This window comes from Misgurnus anguillicaudatus, chromosome 12, assembly GCF_027580225.2.
Source record: "Misgurnus anguillicaudatus chromosome 12, ASM2758022v2, whole genome shotgun sequence".
In the NCBI taxonomy this organism is placed as follows: Eukaryota; Metazoa; Chordata; class Actinopteri; order Cypriniformes; family Cobitidae; genus Misgurnus; species Misgurnus anguillicaudatus.
The window spans coordinates 23,821,831-23,843,708 of record NC_073348.2 but is presented as its reverse complement, the minus strand read 5'-3'; the positions used below and the strand labels follow the sequence as shown (position 1 = coordinate 23,843,708).

The following is a 21,878-nucleotide window of genomic DNA, read 5'->3' as shown; positions in this document are numbered from 1 at the left end:
CATGGCTCATGACTTGCTGGTGTGTGTGTTTTCAGTGTTCATAATAATAATGCACATGGAGTTTCTTTATCGTTCTTCTAATAGCATACGCAACCCATTATCACACACACATTTTAATTACCCATCGCCCCTCCTCTCAAGATAAACCCACCGCCCCCAAACATCTTTCTATTGTCCTAACATCCGCTTCACTCCCACTGGTACCCGATGATTTCATCCCAAGATACCAGCTGACCTCATGTAAAATGATACTTGAGCATTTTCTGCCCTCAACCACAAAAACTGAACCAATCGGTTTAGGGCTTACAAGATGACCATTTACCTTGTAATATAATACACAGAGAAGATTGGTTCTAGAATTTTACTGTGAATGCATTTATTGGTCTCGCAGCGAGAGCCCAGGCATGTTGTGTCAGAGCTCTTTTTATATTTGCCCTAGTAAAATAAAAACAGGGTTGGGGAATATGTGAATGGATGAGGCTTTAGAGAATGGCCCAGATAATTTGAGTAAATAACATTCTTTAATCAGGTGAATTCAGGGGGGAGAAAGCGTGTGCAAAGAGACTCTCCCGTTCTCGCACAATATAATTTGCAGGGCTGAGAAGGAAAAGCTGAAGGTTAATTTCATTTCTGGATCTCTTATCTCAGACATACGGCCTTTGCTCCTAAATCCTCAGCAGTGTGCTGCAGTGACTGTTTTGCCTCTCACCACCACAAAATCTTAAAGGATATGATGCCTCTTCCTGCAAGCTCTACAATTTTTCTAATGCACAGAGATTTCGATTTTTTTGTTATTTAAACCATCTGCAACACCCCCTCCCGTGAGCCATCAGGACACACCGCCTTTAGATCATGTTCTAGCTAATTAAAACACATTTCACGAATCCATGGCTCACAAAGTATCACAGCAGCAAAAACAGACCAATGGAACCTAAGCAAATCCCTATGACAGCAAATGCACAAGCACTTTATTAAACCTGAGCTAGCAAATTATGTTGTGGTTGAGATTATTTATTCTTTAAACAGTCTATAATTCACTTAAATAGAATAGAAAGTATTTAGCACCCACAAAATACTTATATATACATTTATGTTATTAATAAATGTTGGACTAAAGCTACTTGAGAACGTCTTGATGTTTGATGCTAATGTGGGTTGAAGTGAAGAACTGTGTAAAGCTGAATTAGTAGAACTACACATCGAGACAGGAGATGGCAAGGTCAAAAGCTACTGACACGTAAGCACAAGGCTTCATTGCAGCTCATAGTATTACTGTTCACCTGTGTATCCACTCTACTGGGAACAAAAATTGGGCAAAGTGTACATGTTATGTGTGCTAATGCTAAAAGAAACTAAAATCATAAGACAGACCTGTAGACCTGCTGCATCTGGCATACTGAGCCTGCGAACAAATCCACTCCCTCCTGTAAAAAATCTTTCAGAGCCCCAGGTGCCACTGATGGGTCGGCCTGTGTTGTAGAACATGAAGGTGTCACTGCCCGACGTAGCAGTCAAACAGGTCTTGTAGCAATAGGTTTTGGTCAGGGAGCCATTTCCACGGACTTCAATGTAATGAGGTTCCACCTTAAGGTCCCGGCGAAGCACCACGTTGTTATTGGGTTGAGAATTAGCACCTCCACTTCCACCTCCACCTCCTCCTCCGGAGCCACTCTCCGCTTGGGCTTTCTGGGACACGCAGCAAGGTGAGCAGGACCCCGGCTGGGTGCAGTAGGCATGGCAACGCACAATAGCTAAGACAACGACCGTCACCAAGAACACAAATGTGGTGGCACTCAAGGCTACAATGAGGTACAATGTCACGTTGGAAAACAATAGAGTGCTATGAGGGCGGATGATTCTTTTTGGGTCTGGGGTGAATTTAGGTGGTACTTCCATGACGGCAACATTGATGGTGGCAGTGGATGATAGAGGCGGTTCACCGTGATCCTTGACCAAAACAGTCAGACTGAAAGAGGTGGAGTTGTCCTCGAGGACTCGGCGCGTGGTGCGGATCTCTCCTGTGTGCTCGTGCACTTTAAATAGGTCCAGATCACTGGCCTGGTCCAGCAGGTAGACGATCCATGCGTTCTGTCCTGCATCTGCATCATAGGCCGTGACTTTTGTGATCAGCGTACCTGGTTCTGCATTCTTCTGCACTGTTTCTGTTGAGCGCGTGCCATTGGCTGGGGGATTGACAATTTCAGGTGGGTGGTCGTTTTGGTCCATGATGTAGATATAGACAGTGGCCACACGGCTGAGTGGTGGGATACCACCATCCTGAGCTTTGACCTGGAAGTGAAATTCACGTAATGTTTCATAGTCAAATGAGCGAAGGGCATATGCAACACCTGTGTCCGCTTTTACTGACACATACGAGGTGACAGGGATGCCATGATTGTTGTCATTTAGGACCGTGTAGGTGATGCGAGCATTTTCGTTGACATCCGAGTCCTGGGCCTTGACGGTACAAAGCGATGCTCCAGGTGCGTTGTTCTCCGGGACATAGACGGTGTAGGATGTCTGCTCAAAGCGTGGAGGGTTGTCATTTACATCTGCAACATCCACCTGAATGGTCTTTCGGGAAGAGAGTGGAGGGGTTCCGCCATCCGTGGCACTAAGTGTGACATTATAGGCCGCTATGGTCTCACGGTCTAAAAAGGCAGATGTTACCAAGGTGTAATAATTTCTGAAGGATTTAATTTTAAAAGGAAGGCCAGGTGGAATATCAAGGGTCACCTGTTTGTTTGGGCCTGAGTCACGGTCTGTCACGCTGATCAGAGCCACCACAGTGTCCGCACGGGCATCTTCACGTACCGGACTGGATAAAGAGGAAAGCACAATTTCTGGAACGTTGTCATTCACATCTACAACTTCCACCACCACTTTGCAATGGGCCGCCACTGGAGCTGGGCCTCTGTCCATGGCCTGGATATACATTTCATAGGAATTGGTGTCCTCGTAGTCCACATTGCTCTTGACACGGATTTCTCCAGTGTTGGTGTCCATGCTGAACATTTGTCTGACCCTGTCTGGCGTGTAACTGCTGAATGAATAAAGCACCTCCCCGTTTGTTCCTTCATCTTGGTCCGTGGCATTCAATTTAATAACCAAGGTGTCTTTTGGCGAATTTTCAAGCAATTTCACTTTGTACACTGAATTGTCAAATACTGGGTTGTTGTCATTTGAATCTAAGACGCGAACATTAATTTTTGCGGTACCTGTTCGTGCTGGTGTGCCACCGTCTGTCGCTGTCAGGATTAATTGATGGTAAGGGGCGATCTCGCGGTCCAATGGCTTTTTGAGAACGAGCTCGATGTGCTTGCTATTCAGCGATGGTTTATTAGAATCGAGAGCAAAATGCTCATTTGGACTGAGCCGGTATAATCGAACAGAATTGCTACCGATGTCCGGATCCTGTGCATGCTCGATTGGAAAACGAGAACCAGGCAAAGCAGATTCGGTGATCTCCAATTGATACTCGTCTCTGGGGAACTGCGGCGTATTATCATTCACGTCTGTTATCTCCACCTCGACATTATGCTCTTCAGATGGATTTTCAAGAAGAACATCTAAATTCAAAGCACATGCGGTGCTCGAATCACAAAGCGTTTCTCTGTCAATTCTCTCATTTATTAACAGCTTTCCATTCTTGTGGTCCACATACCGTTTGCCGCCGTTAGAGGTTACCTTAATTTTTCGGGTGGAGAGCCTGCGAATATCCAAACCCAAATCCTGTGCAATATCACCTACAATCGTTCCACTTTCCGATTCCTCTGGCACGGAATATCGTATTTGTCCAAAAGCAAGGCCACAAAATAATAAACATACCAAAAAAGAAAGAGGCACTTTTTTGTCTAGGCAATCACATATCCCTGCAAAAGCCATCGCAAGATCATAGGATCCGCAGACGGATTAAAAACAGCACTCCGCCTTTTCAGTTTGCAATATCTTGCCTCCCACTTCAGCATTAAAGTCACCTAATTGGTTTTCCATTTATGTGCACAATGGCCTAATTGTCAATCCCAAATAAGCGCACGGATACGTCTCGGATGCGCCCATGTTTCCTTTGTCCGCGCTTATCCTTTTTTTCTGTGCGCGCCGCTGACGGGTGTGTTTCCTTGCCACTGGTGCTGCATATTTCGCCGTGCGCGCACTCTGTCTCTCTCTCTCCTCTTCTCCCTCTCTCCGCTTCAAGTCCCCCCTCCCATTCGGACTCCTTTTCTGCTCCTCTTTATCACTGTTCGATGGTGTTGGTGCGGCACACCGGGGGATGGGCTGCCTATCAAATAAAACATTCCGTTTTTCGAGACCTTATAAAGTTCCGCGCAAAGACGGACAATTTTGAAAAAGTACACGTTAATTAGAAAGTGGATACTTTAAGAGCATCATTATCTTTTCCAGAACAAGGACAGACCGTGTAAAGCTTCGGTTCATTATTTAGCAGAGCCACAAATAAGAAAACTCTCAATTAAATGGGTTCAAAGTGATTTTCTGTAAGACATTGCATTGTGTCATGTGCTCTATCCATCTGAATAACCGTTACACTTTCCCAAACTATTTTAAAGCTGTGAAATAAACTCACGCCCCCGCTGCCAATCTCTCGCATCCCTGGCGTGCTTCGCAAATTCGCAAACATTATAATTATTCAGCGTGCAAAGAACGGCAAACAAAATCATTCAGGTTCAGTTCTTTATTCTTTTTTTTTTTTTTTTGCATTTTACTTTTCAATATTCATTCGAAGTTATTATCAGCATTATTTTTGCCACAGCAAGCGTTTTTCTTTTCACTTTCTTCTGCCCCGTCTGTGGTTTTGACTTCAGACAGACCGGGTCATTCGGCCGTGAGCGCCTCGGGCGCGATCTCTGCGCATCCGTCAAAATGCGCCACAGTGAGGTACAGTGTCACTCTGAAACCGATGACATAAACGAAGTCAGAGCAGACTAAATCGAATCAGTCCCCTCAAGTCATCTGCTTACAAAACAAGTATAATACAATACAATACAATATTCAATACAAATTCAATGATTATATTTATTTATTACTAGATGTTTTCATCATTAGTATTTTCTCGTGTTATATGACACAAAGTAATAATAAAAACATTATACCTACGTTTTTCAAAAGCGCACTTTCAGAAAAAAACATCAGCTTTCAAAAGACTAAATACTTTCCTTAACCTACTAAGACCCAAGCTTTGATTTGTCTTTCTTTTTCAGATTTCTTCCAGCTATTTTGGGTTAGGAAATATAATAACCAAATATTTTTCTTTGAACATGAAGCAGTGTAATTGTCCACGTTTGTGTACAACAGTACACAGAATTAATTATTATGGTGCAAACAACAAAAAATGTGATGTCCAGGTATGTGGACACACCCGGTCTTAGGAGGTTAAGAGTAATATAAAATACATGAAATGTTTTTATTTTATATTATATTATACAACTAGCAACTGTGGCAAACAGGTTAAAGTTTACTCTGTTTTAATGAATTGTATATAATACTGTTTTTACTGCATAACAATACTGAGCAACAAAATCATGATGTTCTTTAAGTGCTGTCACAGAGATGAAACATAATTTTTGAAAAACAATATTTTAAAATTCACTTTTATGGTGGGGAAGAAATATGACTATTAAATTATCTCAATTTACCTTCCACTGGCAAAGAAGAAAGTTAATTGTGTTTACCATGGTTGCAAGTATCATGTTTGCAATATCAATCTTTCTACCTCCTGCATGCTGTTGATGGATTTGATTTAGTCTGGCCTTTAGTTCTACATCACCCAGGAAACATGACAAAAAAGGTCTTATGACAAGACCATTAACAGACACATTACATTTAGGATATAGAAAATTCTTATTTATTATGAGACAATTTGTGGCACAACAAGCTGGACATTTAAAGCACAACCAGGCATTCATGTTTGCCATCACTGTCAGTGTGTAATAACCAAAAATGACATTTACAAATGCGAGTTGTGGCTTTAGGGAACACAGTGTGTGAATGATAGAGAAACAAGATGAGTGTAATACTGCCAATTACACACCAATACAACCCCGCAACAAGGTTCCAAAGGAATGTTCCTGTCAAATTAAATTCTCACACTTTTACATTTCATAAAGATTAAAATCCTCTCCGTTTGTAATCACCAAGATGCAAAATTTCCTAGCTGATAAACATACCACTTCCTACAAAAGAAAGATAAGCTATTGTGTGCTACTTGTAAATAACGCCCACCCATACTGCCGAAGAATGTGAACTTTGTCCTTTGACAGTGCAGTGACACATTTACTAAGTGCTATTCCTCCTTTCCCGACATGACTTACATAAGTGTGCCAGATTTTAAAAGAGATGCACCCATCTGAGAGACACCACACAGACAGACTGAACTAACACTGCTCTCAGCAAGGGCATCCAGAGGCAGACCACCCACTGCAATGTAAACTAAAATAACATCTTTCTCTCTCGCTCTCTCAAACACACACATACTGTATATGCATGTCTTCTATCATTTTGCTTCATTTTTGCTTAATAAAATCAGAAGCCACACCTCTAGCTACTCCTTTTAGTAAACAAGGTAGTCTTACTGTACCCTCAGAAAGTATACCTGCGGTCTCAATGGTCCCTTAACCCTTTTACTTAACCACCTCCTTGAGAATAAATGAAAATGAGTGTTGACCTGACTATTGTCGTTTTCATCTCAAAATTAGTAAATTCGCTATTTTTATAAAGTCATTTCGTAGCTTAGTTCCTGTTATTATTTTATGAAACACTGTACAGAAAGAGAAGCTTTCAATAAAAAACGAGAGAAAGAATGTCCTTAAAATAAGTGAAGCAAAGCATCATGGGAGTGGAAGGCCTGTTATATGTAACACATAGTGACAGTAAAAGAGAGAGAGAAAAGGGAATCTGAAATGGATGTGTTAGAGGATGGTTGACAATGGTGTAAAAGACAGACATCTACTGGAAGAGGCAGGGAAAGCATGTTTGATTTATACAGCAGAAATACTATAGGGCAGTGGTTCTTAAACTGTTCAGTATAGGGTGCATCCCTTCGTGGGATTTTTATTAAATGGAATTAAAAAAAAAATTATACAATGCATTTTATAAAATGTCATTAAACTGGGGCTTCGGCTCCAACCCCAGTTTGAGAACCACTGCTATGGGGGTCTCAGAAAACCATAATAATCACTGCAGCCAACAGAGGGCGCTTGCAAACCATTCCAAAGCCTTTCTCATTCTCTCTCTCTCTCTCTCTCTCTCTCTCTCTCTCTCTCTCTCATTCTGTTCAGCTTGACTCATTCTGCCACCTGCAGCCCTCTGCAGAGATGACCCACCCTTCCTCTCGCTGATACACTGCAGGGAATCATCAAATATTCTTTCTGTTGCATGACCCAGCAACCTGAGACATGCACTTTATATAAGATATGCAAGTTACTGTGAAAATGAATCCCTACATCTATGCACACATGATGAAGTATGTATTTTTATTAGAACCATCATGTGCAAGCTTTTTTTAAACATTAATAGCATTTCATTTGTTTAATTATGCAAACACATTTTTTACAAAACCTGATTCATGGCATTAAATATGTAGTTCTCTGCCTCTCCCTCCCTTCGATTGTCAGTGTCTTGCAGATAAGAAGGGATACAGAGATACACCCAGAGGGGTAGAAATCCCAGCATGACCTTCAAAAAAGCCTTAGGTCATTTTCTATCTTCTGGAAACAGAAGTCACATGCACACATGCCGCTAATGTGCTCAACAGGCTTAGCCGTTTACAGTCAGTTCATACAAATAACACACATACACACACTGTGTACTGTGATTCATAGTCTCTCACAATGATGTAGCACTCATCCATGAATCGCCAAGCATATATTTGAATGAACAAAATCCACAAGCACAAACAGACCTATCGTCTTTCCTAAACCTCTCAGCATTACACATAAAGGGATGTGAAGTTTGCCAATAAATCACACTTTCACAGCTGGCTGACACACTGAAACAAGATCCTTGTGGCTCGCGTTACATAATACTTGTGATAAACAACACAGGAAACATGTGAAATTAATGCTTAAAGACAAACGTGAGAATAAACAAAAGTTGTTAAAATGTATTTGTAGAAATTTAGGTCATCTGTGACAGGCGTAAGACAAAAAATGTTCAACCAATCATAGATTTCGGTCCGAACGGACGTTTCCTTTTTGTCCCTCATATGTAAGCGTAATTTGAATGCCCACCGTGCAGCGAGTCCACGCAGACACCATACGTCATCGACGCGTTCACGTGTGCTCACCTCCTGTCAGTAAACAGCAAGAATAGCAAACTTTTCTGCTGAATTGACAACCTACAGGAGGCACAAAACGAAAGACATCTTTTATAACAACAACAGCAAAAACTGCCTGGATCACCAAAGAGCAAAAACCCAAATGAACATCGGTAACTGCTTTACCACGAGATGCAAACAGCTGCAGGAGGCAAAGGGTCTGAAAGGGTCGTTGCACTGTTTATTTTGGTAAGGTAGGTACGCGATATGTTTGTATTTAGATGGATTTAGATATTCTACTTTGATGAAACATTGTGTTGCTTATAAAACTTGTGTTCGTTTACGGATTAGCATAATGATATAGTTACTCCGTCTACACAATCGAAAGTGTGCAATTCTGATGTAAACCAGTTGTTTATGTTGGTTATTTTGGAAATGTTATTCACTTTGTACTGCAACGTTTTCTCACTGGTGAATGAGACATGATATGTGACCGTCTGATCTGTGCGTGTTCATGTGTTTTGAAAGAGGGGTGACTTTGGATGCCGATTTGACTTGAGGGTGGGATCATGATTTCATTGCTAGGCGGCTACCGTTAGCATTTTTCAAAATTAGATACCCTACCTTTAACAATATGCAAAAGGTTCTAACCCCAAAGTGAACTATCGTCTCTAATGTAAATCTCTTTTCTTGGACTACGACAAACTTTGTAGAAAACAGTTTACTGAGCAGAGGTGGACAGTTTACTTCCTCAATGAAATTAAATGTTGTTTGCTGTTTTACAAAAACGGCAAACAACTGTTAATTTCAGCAGCAGCAAGACGCTGTTAAATAACACTTTCTTGGTGGCAACTGTGCTGCCAGTTGATTACTGTTTTTTAATGGCACAATTTTTTAAGCTTTTATTTTGTAAATTTACAGTAAAATACTGTCAAAAGAATGTATAGCTAATTAATGTTTATTTTACTTCTCAGGTAGCATTATTTACTGTGTGGGCCTGTTGACGTGGACAAGACTGACATTATCATAATTCCTCTCACTTTGACTTTTATAGCTTGTAAGTTCACTCCTGTTAGCATTGCATTGTGACCGAATCTTTCAAACATGATAAGGAGCGTCACAAAAATTTGTACAAAATCAGAGCGTTTGAGGAAAGCAGTATATCTGGAGCTAGAAAAATATATGGTATGTGGAAAATAATGTTTTTTTTACCATAAACCACACAAACACATTGTATTAAACCAAATATACAAAATTACTATGTTTTTAGCAATGAAATAGGTGCACTTTAAATCTACAGCAAGTTAGTGGCAAACAGGTGTAATTTCAACAGAAATCTTTAACAGTGTATGTACAGTCTTGTTCAAAATAATAGCAGTACAATGTGACTAACCAGAATAATCAAGGTTTTTAGTATATTTTTTATTGCTACGTGGCAAACAAGTTACCAGTAGGTTCAGTAGATTCTCAGAAAACAAACAAGACCCAGCATTCATGATATGCACGCTCTTAAGGCTGTGCAATTGGGCAATTAGTTGAAAGGGGTGTGTTCAAAAAAATAGCAGTGTGGCATTCAATCACTGAGGTCATCAATTTTGTGAAGAAACAGGTGTGAATCAGGTGGCCCCTATTTAAGGATGAAGCCAACACTTGTTGAACATGCATTTGAAAGCTGAGAAAATGGGTCGTTCAAGACATTGTTCAGAAGAACAGCGTACTTTGATTAAAAAGTTGATTGGAGAGGGGAAAACCTATAAAGAGGTGCAAAAAATGATAGGCTGTTCAGCCAAAATGATCTCCAATGCCTTAAAATGAAGAGCAAAACCAGAGAGACGTGGAAGAAAACGGAAGACAACCATCAAAATGGATAGAAGAATAACCAGAATGGCAAACCCTCAGCCAATGATCACCTCCAGGATGATCAAAGACAGTCTGGAGTTACCTGTAAGTACTGTGACAGTTAGAAGACGTCTGCGTGAAGCTAATCTATTTTCAAGAATCCCCCGCAAAGTCCCTCTGTTAAAAAAAAGGCATGTGCAGAAGAGGTTACAATTTGCCAAAGAACACATCAACTGGCCTAAAGAGAAATGGAGGAACATTTTGTGGACTGATGAGAGTAAAATTGTTCTTTTTGGGTCCAAGGGCCACAGGCAGTTTGTGAGACGACCCCCAAACTCTGAATTCAAGCCACAGTACACAGTGAAGACAGTGAAGCATGGAGGTGCAAGCATCATGATATGGGCATGTTTCTCCTACTATGGTGTTGGGCCTATTTATCGCATACCAGGGATCATGGATCAGTTTGCATATGTTAAAATACTTGGAGAGGTCATGTTTCCCTATGCTGAAGAGGACATGCCCTTGAAATGGTTGTTTCAACAAGACAATGACCCAAAACACACTAGTAAACGGGCAAAGTCTTGGTTCCAAACCAACAAAATTAATGTTATGGAGTGGCCAGCCCAATCTCCAGACCTTAATCCAATTGAGAACTTGTGGGGTGATATCAAAAATGCTGTAAAACCAAGAAATGTGAATGAATTGTGGAATGTTGTTAAAGAATCATGGAGTGGAATAACAGCTGAGAGGTGCCACAAGTTGGTTGACTCCATGCCACACAGATGTCAAGCAGTTTTAAAAAACTGTGGTCATACAACTAAATATTAGTTTAGTGATTCACAGGATTGCTAAATCCCAGAAAAAAAAAATGTTTGTACAAAATAGTTTTGAGTTTGTACAGTCAAAGGTAGACACTGCTATTTTTTTGAACACACCCCTTTCGACTGATTGCCCAATTGCACAGCCTTGAGAGCGTGCATGTCATGAATGCTGGGTCTTGTTTGTTTTCTGAGAATCTACTGAACCTACTGGTAACTTGTTTGCCACGTAGCAATAAAAAATATACTAAAAACCTTGATTGTTCTGGTTGGTCACGTTGTGCTGCTATTATTTTGAACAAGACTGTATGTGCAAAGCAGTGGTACTCAATGACTGGATTTGAGACTACAGGAGTATCCGAACTTAATGCAAGAATATGCAAATGTATTACTGCACCATGTTCATGTGTCCCTAATGTCTATGTGATATTAAGTGATTGTCAGAAATTAAACGTGATGTGCTGCTATTAGCTTTTCTGTCTGTACATGTGCCCTGCCTCAAAAAATATCTGCCACAAATGAGAAAATGACAAAGATGTAAACTAATAAATAAATAACCATGAGGAATTAATGAAATAAACATTTTCTACACTGTAAAAAAAATCCGTAGAATTACAATGGTATCGCAGCTGGGTTGCCGGTAAATTACAGTAGATTTAAATTTATGTTATTTACTGGCAAGAGTCTGTTCAAAGTTGAATAAATTTCAAACATTAAAAGTCTTTATCTTTACAGAACAAAACCACAAAACAACAGCCTCATGCAAAGCACTCTGGGAACCAGAAATCATCATCAAACTTTTTCTGTTTTTTGCTTCAGATTTTGTTTCCTAGAATGTTTTGCTTGATGCTGTTTTTCTAGTTTTATTCTGTAAATACAAAGACTTGTAAATGTTTAATGTTAATTTCACTTTGAACAAAATTTTGCCAGTAAAAACATAAATTTAAATCTACGGTAAGTTACCGGCAACCCAGCTGCAAATTTCTACGGAATTTTTTTAGTGTGCTTTTGTAAAAAAATGGGACTTGGTAAAAAAACTGTCAATATAGTTACTAACAGTTAACTTTAAAATAGCCTAAACCAGATTATATATCTGGCTATGTACTGTATTTTAAAAATGATGCAATGATACCACTACATATTTTAAATTAACGTGGAAAGCAGCTAATAAAATAAAGTGCTGCTTCTGTAATGAAAATACATTAAACAGAAATCTGATGATTTCACACCAAACTTCTATAACCAGAAATATAATGGTAGCACGCTCATTAGAGAGAATGCATGTAATGAAACATAGATTAAAGAGATGAATTAAGATCATATAGACATATAGATTAAAGCCATACAAGATAAACACATAACACTGACTGAAGAAATAAAAACACATACAAAGAGCCACAGAATTGGGTGTACATTAACAGCAGAGGTGGACAGTACTTAAGTATTTTAGTTACATTTTCCAAGCACCTGAACTTTATTATAGTGTTTGTCTTGGGGAAAAATGATTTCACTACATTCTAAAAGCATATAATACTGTTTAAAATGTATTTAATAACTGATTAGATGAAAATTGTGTGCTTTCTTACTTTTACTCAATTATAAGCACTTTTTACTTAAAAAAATGAAGATTATGAAGTATGAGATGTTTAATGTACTTATAAATTTAAATTTAAAACAAAAACTATTTATGAAATGTACATTTCTGTGCAAAAGTCTTAGGCCACCATCACCAGCTTTGTTGTTTTAGCAAAGTTTTAATGTCCATCCATATTTATTTTTCACTCTTTTTTAAGATACAAACAGAAAATAAAGGAATTATGTAGACAAAATTAAAAACAAAACAATTTTTGTCTTCTTCAGGCATCAGTCAGTATTTAGTGTGACCTCTCCTGGCACCAAACACATTTTGAGCTTTTTTTGAGAAGATTGAAGTCTTGAAGTCATTTGATTAGAATTAGAAATTAGGATTTAATTTCATTTAGGTTTAAGAGATCCTGCAGCTGCCTGCTATTGCTCAAGTTGAAGTAGAGTTTACCCTAAATACTTGACACTTCAGCTTATACTTTTATGCTGTTTTTAATACTACATGCACATTTCCTGTATCTTCTGGTTGTATTCTAATAAAGAGACTGAGAAATAATTGCAAAAACAAAAAATCTAATGGTAGCATGGTGGCCTAAGACTTTTTTTGCACAGTACTGTAGTCAAGTTAAAATTATGATAGTATGATTTGGTATAAATGTTTTCTTAAGAAAAACACTGATAAAATATGAATACTTGAAAAAATTTACTTAAATAGAAAAATATACTTCACTACTGTCCACATCTGATTAGGAATGCAGAGAGAAACAGAAAGAAGCAGATGTTTATTTTTTCCATTTTCATTATACAGCATAAAATCTACTCTGCCTCCCTCTCACTGACTCTGCAGTATCTCTCTCATTAATGCGGAGAGCAAAAGAGGGCCTGAGAAGCTTCGGAATAATGCAGGTGGGACTGCAGCAATCCAAAAAAGCCCTGAGACCCACAGACTTCTAATCCATATATCTTCCTCAGACAGCTGGGCAAAGCAGAACCTAGTGCTAACCCAGTTGCATGGGAATTTTTCACAGGCCCTGATCGCTGTCCTCTGTCAAGGACTTGGAGAAAAAGAAGAAAACCCCACCATGAAACTAAGAAAGTATGGAGTCAGAAAATAAAGCATGAAAATGTTATTTATAACATGTTTCGATAGCAAAATAAATAAATAAGTTACTGCACAAAAAGTGTTAAGCTAGACAATTTAGTGACTTTCATGCCAAGTTTAAAAGTGATAAGGAAACTCTTAAATAAAATGCTTAATTTAAATTCAGAGGTGTAAAGTACTCAAGTACATTTTTTTTAGTAGCTATACTTTACCAGAGTGTTTTTCTTTGGCAAACTTTTACTTCACTACATTCTGATAATGTTAAATGTAATAGAATAAAAGAAAAACACTTTGATAAAGTACAAATACTTGAGTACACTCCAGAAAATAAGTGCTATATCACCCATATAGCAACTCCGAAGAACCATAAGGTGATATAACTATGTTCTAGCAACATATGGTTCCACAAAGGTGCTGTGTGTGCTATATAGCATTAAAAATAGGCGATAACGAGCCAGTGAACCACTTTTAGTGCTATGATAAAGAGCCGTTTTCAACGGAGTGTACTTTACACATCTGTTTAAATTTTAGGCAGCTAGAGAAGCTTATTAAAGATCATTTAAATTCTCTTTGAAGACAGAGCAGTAGCTTTGAAACTTCCTTGCATCAATAACTAAGGTTTAATATCATTAAAGAGACATAATTAAAACGGACTTCTTTGATTAATTAGTAATCAGATAATTAAAGAGTTTTAAACAAGCTAAAACTTCTGTCTGGCTTGTATGGCAGTAAGGTGGCGCTGTCCACCGCAGTGGTGCTGAAACGACAACTTGTCAAACTAATAAAATAAAATAAAATAAAATATACTTTTTTCAAGCCCCAAATATCATGCTTGTCATACTGCAAGGTCAGAAACAGTGCTCACCTTCCCAGTGGTAGGAAGAGTTTGGGTGCTCGTAAAAGTGTCTTCTCCAGTAATGCTGATTAGTTCTGCGTCCGCCGGTGGAAACGGCGAAGGGAAAACCACGACGTCACTCTTTATTGTGTCTGAACTGAAACACACATCATACTGTTGCGTGGATTTGGAGTAAGACCAGCTCCCGTCTGGATGCGTGCTGATCACAGGAGCGCAGTACCGACTAAAACCCCCGTCTGTCCTGTAGCATTTAGCTGCTATCAAACCAATGAGACTCAGTAAAAAGATGACTGACACTGAGACAATAGCGATGAGCAGATAAAGATTCAGATCTGAAAAACTCTCCTCTTTAACTGGAACTTGTCTGAACGATGTTTGTATATCATCCATACTCTCCATAACCACAACATCCATAGACATAGTTGCTGAAAGTGATGGCTCTCCATTATCAGACACTGTAATGATAAGTGGGTGTGTTTTTAAGTCATTGTCACTCATTCGTCTCCTTGTTTTTATTTCTCCAGTGTTTGTACCGATTCGGAATAGATTCGTTCCTTTGGGTTCAGTTAAGTGATACGACAGAAGTGCGTTATATCCAGAGTCAGCATCAACAGCTCTGATCTTGGCTACAAAGTAACCCGCTTCAGCTGAATAGGGAATATTCTCAGTATTTACGGATTCAGAATATGGCGGTAAAATTTTTGGACTGTTGTCATTTTCATCCAAAATGAACAAATTTACAGTCGCGTTACTACTAAGAGGAGGCACACCGGAGTCTGTAGCCTGAATTTGAAAAGTAAGAGTTTTCTGTTCTTCAAAATTAAAAGACTGTAGGTTATACAACTCACCGGTCAACGAGTTAACACTGACAGAATTAATACTTGCTGCTTTGTTATTTACAATAGAATAAGAAACTGCGCCGTTCTCATTTAAGTCTGTGTCAACTGCTGACACCGTGTGAATAAGAGTCCCGGGTGAGGTATTTTCTTTCACGTACACGTTAATATTGTTTTCGTTAAAACGCGGTGCATTGTCGTTTACATCTGAAACTTCAACATAAACCACGCTGGTGCTGGAAAGCGGCGGGTTTCCCTCATCTACCGCTATGAGGGTGACATTATAATTAGAGCTGCTTTCCCTGTCGAGCTGGCCCTCTAAAACAACCGAGTAATAGTTTTTGTAAGAAGACTCAAGTTTGAAAGGCAAATTTCCGAGCAATTTACAGCTTACTTTCCCATTCATTCCGCCATCCTTATCGGAAACAGTCACGAGAGCCACGGCGGTGCCGATTTTTGCATCTTCCCTTAAAGAAGACAGCAGTGAAGTTATTACTATTTCTGGTGCGTTATCGTTGACATCTATAACTTCGACTAAAACTTTGCAATTAGTCGTCATTGGAGAAAAACCTTTATCTTGAGCTTCCACTCTTAGCTCATAAAACGCTTTATCCTCAAAATCAATATTTCCTTTTACTTCGATTTCCCCAATATCAGAACTGATTGCAAATATATCAAGGTTGTTTTCCTGACCATGACTGCTAAACATATAGGTCACTTGACCGTTTGAACCCTCATCGATGTCTGTAGCATTAAGTTTGATTAACTTTGTTCCTCGTGGTGCGTTCTCTGTCACGCGTACTTTATAAAGTGGACTGCTAAATACTGGTGCGTTGTCGTTAATATCTAATATATTAACTATAATCTGCAATGTGCCAGACCTGGACGGTTTCCCTCCATCAAGAGAAGTCAAGACTAGCCTAATGACAGGTTCTTTTTCTCTATCTAAAGCTTTTTTTAGGATTAGTTCCGCAGATATCCTATGCTCACCACCCTGGTTTACCTCCAAGGAGAAAAAATCATTAGGACTAAGTTTGTAGCTTTTCACTGAGAACTGCCCCACATCGTTATCCAGAGCACTAAAAAGCGCAAATGTAGCACCCAGCTGCACTGATTCAGAGACATTCAAAACCTGAGTTTCAACAGGGAACGTAGGAGAGTTGTCATTCACGTCAAGAACATTAACTATCACTCGGTGAAGACTAAGAGGGTGGTTCACTATTGCCTCAAATGTCAAGGAACAGGACGGCGTATTAGCACATAGAAGCTCGCGATCTATTCTTTCAGCCACGTACAGTGCACCAGATTTCAGATTGACATCGAAATACCTCGTTTTCGTGCCGAACACAAGTTGAAACGCTCGCGAGTCCAAATCCTGTACGTTTAAATTCATATCCTTCACCAAATTTCCGACGACAGTTCCGACATTTACTTCCTCTGACACAGAGTAGACAATCTGAGCATTCACTTGGGCTGAAACCGACATCACAAGCCAGAAGAATATATGCAGGATTGTAAAGTCCATCATGTCTGCCATCCTTCTGCATGAGACAGCAATGTGATGAAAACAAGATAACGTTTAAAGGTGCGTCAAAAGTCCTTACACGTACGAAAACACAGCGCATCTGAATTGTGATGTCTGTCAAAGCACGTCAGCAAACCGTAGGCGGGGTTCAGACTATATGAAAATAATTAAAGTATTGCAGTCTACAGCGACACCACGTGGATTAATGTGGTTATGAACAATTGACAGCCTCAAGTACAACCTCACATAAGATGCAGTCAGACAATTCAACATAAAAAGGAAAAAAATCACCAATGCACCATATTATTATCCACACATTCTGAAAAATACACTGAGAAAACAACCATGTGCTTTTACAGTGCATGACAATCCACCACATTCATTGTAACAATGTTCTTGATGCACTTTCATAGATAAATTAACCATGTACATTAAAATATGTTATGATAGTGAATTTGTCTTTTTAAATCACTGTTATATATTTCATGACATAAGGGGTAAAATTAATTGGATGCAGCAGATTCCATTTAAATGGAAATAAGTAATTTAATAATTTATGCCAATAAAAAAACGTTTATTTACTCCAATTAAATTATCTCTCTTTTTACTCCTTCAGACGTATAGACAGAGCTTAAGCCTTCAAATTGCATTTGAAAAATATGTGACATCTTTTGTCACATTTCCAAGAACAAACAACTTTTTGACTTTTCCTGCAACAATTGTACAAGACCTGAGCAAAGAACAAATCCAAGGAAATTATTGAGACAATTATACAATTTCTCTAATTTAATGCTGGTTTGTCAACACATCATCAACTTAACTGAGCTGACACACTATATGAATTCCACTATATGACTACTCATATCCATTTTTTACCAGCTCACCTGGGTGTCAACAGAACGTTAAGGTAACACCTGAGTGAAAAAAATGTGTGTACAGTATATGTGGTTCTTTGTGTACAAACACAAGCACGCACGCGCGCGCACACACACACACACACACACACACACACACACACACACACACACACAATACTGTATGAAAACATAAACCCACAAGTGACTCAGGTGAGAGAACTGTTCTTAAAAAATAATTCAAATACTGAGCACCCAAACATTCAGTTGATAATGTTTGTAAAATTTAAGATGATCTCACCTTGGATGTGCTTGGAAGTGTTTGGGTCCTATTAAAAGTGTCTTCATCATTGATACTGATTAGTTCTCCATCTACTGGTGGAAATTGTGAGGGAAAAACTACTACATCGCTCTTTATTGTGTCTGAACTGAAACACACATCATACTGTTGCGTGGATTTAGAAAAGGACCAGCTGCCATCAGGATGTGTGTTAATCACAGGAGCGCAGTACCTGCTAAAACTCCCGTCTGTCCTGTAGCATTTAGCTGCTATCAAACCAATGAGACTCAGTAAAAAGATGACTGACACTGAGACAATAGCGATCAGCAGATAAAGATTTAGATCTGAAAAACTCTCCTCCTTAACTGGAACTTGTCTGAATGATGTCTGTATGTCATCCATACTCTCCATAACCACAACATCCATAGACATAGTAGCTGAAAGTGACGGCTCTCCATTATCAGACACTGTAATGATAAGTGGGTGAGTTTTTAAGTCATTGTCACTCATTCGTCTCCTTGTTTTTATTTCTCCAGTGTTGGTACCGATTCGGAATAGATTCGTTCCTTTGGGTTCAGTTAAGTGATACGACAGAAGTGCGTTATATCCAGAGTCAGCATCAACAGCTCTGATCTTGGCTACAAAGTAACCCGCTTCAGCTGAATAGGGAATATTCTCAGTATTTACTGATCCGGGTTCAGAATATGGCTGTAGAATAACTGGACTATTGTCATTTTCATCCAATATAAAAACATTTACAGTCACATTATTGCTCAGAGGAGGAACACCAGAGTCTTTTGCCAAAACATTAAACTGAAATCTTTTTATTTCTTCATGATTAAATGATTGTAAACTGAATATTTCACCAGTTAAAGAGTTTATATTGATCAGTGTTGTTATAGGAACATTGGAGCTTGAACTCTCTAATAATGAATATGAAAGTTCAGCGTTCTCACCAGTGTCTGAATCATCAGCTGTAACTTTTGTTATAATTCCTCCAGCTTGACTGTTCTCACTTAGATAAGTGTTAATAAAAGATGCAGGAAAACGTGGGGCATTGTCATTAACATCAGCAATATGTACAATAATAATACTGCTGTTGGAAAGTGAAGGTGTGCCTTCATCTGTAGCTGTAATTGTGATGTTGTAATGAGAAACACTCTCTCTGTCCAGAGGTCCGTCAACCACAAGAGAGTAATGATTGTTATATGATGACTCCAGTTTAAAAGGATACGCGCCCTTCAGAGCACAGTGTACGATACCATTCTTACCTCCATCTTTATCAGAAACTGTGACTAAAGCAACTGCAGTTCCTGACTTTGTGTCCTCTTTTACATTATCCAGCAGCGGAGTCATAATGATCTCTGGTGCATTGTCATTTTCATCCATAACTTCTATTAAAACTTTACATTGCGTGCTCTTCGGTGGACTGCCTTTATCTCTGGCTTGAACTCGCAATTCAATAGCTGCATTTATCTCATAGTCTATTTGTCCTTTAACCATAATATCACCAGTTTCAGGAACCACTGTGAATAAACTTTGCTTTTTAATATTTCCATGTTCAGCTACAGAGTAAATAATTTCACTGTTTGTGCCATCATCCTGATCCGTAGCAGTCAAAGATGTGATTTTTGTTCCCACAGCAACATTTTCTCTTACCTTGATCTTATATAAGGGTTTGCTGAAGACAGGCCAGTTGTCATGTATATCCAGTACATTCACTATTATACTTAACGTTCCTGTCTTTGCAGGCTTTCCCCCATCAACAGCTGTCAATACAAGATGAATAACCGACTGCTTTTCACGATCTAAAGGTTTCTGGAGCACTAATTCAGCAGATACACTTTGCTCCTCACTTTGTACATCAACAGAAAAGTGTTCATTATTGCTCAGTTTGTAGTCTTTCAAACCATTAATACCAGTGTCGTTATCTTCAGCAACTGGAAGATGAAATCTGTCCCCTGGAACAACATCCTCGGTAATGTTGAGAGTTATAATGTTATCCACAAAATATGGAGCATTGTCGTTATCATCCAGGATATTAATTTCTATTCGATAAAGACTGTGAGGGTTTTGAACAACGGCTTCCAAATTAAGAGCGCATTGCTGCTGATCGGAGCACAGGTCCTCTCGGTCAATTCTCTCATTCACAAACAACGCCCCCGTTTTAAAATTCACATCAAAATATTTTCTGTTGGATCCAGACACAAGCTGCAATACACGAGATTCCAGATCCTGAACACTGATCTTAAGATCTTTTGCTATATTTCCGACGATGGTTCCTTTATTGACCTCCTCTGAAACCGAATAAATAATCTTCCCATGCGTAGATTCACATGAACAAAAATATAACACTATACTGACGTAAAAATACAGTAAGCCCATCATTGTTGTTTCTTGAGAGCCTTAACAAGAAAATAATAATAAAACTAATACGTCCGTCGTTGCAGTTAGACTCTTCGCCACAGACACTGCTTATAATAAATTCTCATTCCTCTTTCACTAAACATGCTTCCTCTTTCTTCGTGGGGTGGAGCTTCATTTTAATAAAATAAATGCTTTAAACTCACGGTCTGCAGCGACACCGGGTGTTTTAAGCGCGTGACAAATGTTAATGTTTTTAAAAACAAACAAAAAAAAATAATAATAATAATAATAAATACGCAGTGAATAGCAACGTGACGTTTAAATAATAAACTTTTGTTGTCAAATGTATTTGCGACCTTTGTTTCAACTGGTTCCTACTCGATCAAGTAAGATTTTTTTAAATTGGATTAAATGTTCATTGTCCATGGTCCTGAATCATCCCCAAAATGTTACAATATAGAGTACTTTGTGAAATTGACATATTTTTGTACTGCTTAAAACAATACTGCTGCTACTACTACTACTAATAATAATAATAATAATAATTTTTGCTAATTGTGTTTTAAATCAGTTTTGTGTACTTTGCGTATTGTATCAAGTGCGTCTTGATAAACTTTTTATGTCTTCTATTACAGCTGTTTTAAACTGTAGCTACAAAGGTCAAAAATAAACCTATCCAAATTCGTAAGATAACGTTGTGAAATTGATATAAGTTTGCCTATATGCGTAAATAATAATTGTGTTTTAAATCCGTTTTTTTTCCTGTTGTTGTACTTCGTGTATTGTATCAATTGCGTCTTGATAAACTTTGTATATCTTGTATGCATGTATTACAGCTGTTTTAGACTGTAGCTAAAGGTCGAAATAAACCTAATTTCCATATTCATATAATTTAAGATTACGTTTTGAAATTGATATACGTTTGCCTATACAGCGTAAATAGTAATAATAATAATAATAATTTTTGCTAATTGTGTTTTAATAATTTTTTGGACTTTGCGTATTGTATCAAGTGTGTCTTGATAAACTCTGTGTGTCTTGTTTTACAGCTGTTCTAAACTGTAGCTACAAAGGTCGAAAATAAATATAATTCCCATATTTATATGTAAGAAAAATGTCTGTAGAAATTACAGCATTACTGGGTATTACTGGCAACTAGCTGCCAGTAACTACTGTAGATTTTACATTTATGTTATTTACTGGCAACAGTTTGTTCAAAGTTCTTCTACAGTAAGTGACTTGCAACCAGCTGCATAAAAACAGAATTGTTTTTACAGTTGTGTAATTTATATAAGTTAGGCTATACTGTAAAATAATAATAATAATAAAAATTTTACCCCGTGTGTTTTTATATATTATGAATCCGTTTTATTTCGTTCCAAGTGCGTCTGGATAGACTTTGTGTCTTGTCTTACAGCTGTTAAAAACTGTGTCTATAAAGGTTGAAAATAGTCATAAATTCCATGTGCATAAAAACTATTCAAACGCAAGTTCACTGACAAATACCTTCTGAGGACGTTAAAAGCATCAGCACAATTCACTTTTGAA

The 21,878-nt window shown here is 38.4% G+C and overlaps 1 protein-coding gene across 8 annotated transcripts in view; it reads right to left on the bottom strand.

Moving 5' to 3' along the window:
* The window catches only part of LOC129447071 (protocadherin alpha-C2), a 63,863-nt gene that overhangs the window by 16,824 nt on the left and 25,161 nt on the right, over window positions 1–21,878 (bottom strand). The window contains exon 1 of one of the 8 annotated variants that reach the window (XM_055208652.2): window positions 17,985–20,589. The exons of 6 other annotated variants lie outside the window; for them this stretch is intronic. In XM_055208652.2, coding sequence (XP_055064627.2) covers window positions 17,985–20,351 — 2,367 coding nt within the window. In that variant the 5' untranslated portion in view covers window positions 20,352–20,589. Of the gene's footprint in view, window positions 1–1,371; window positions 4,323–17,984; window positions 20,590–21,878 lie in introns of those variants that run through there. One more of the 8 variants, XM_055208649.2, reaches the window with a different exon arrangement.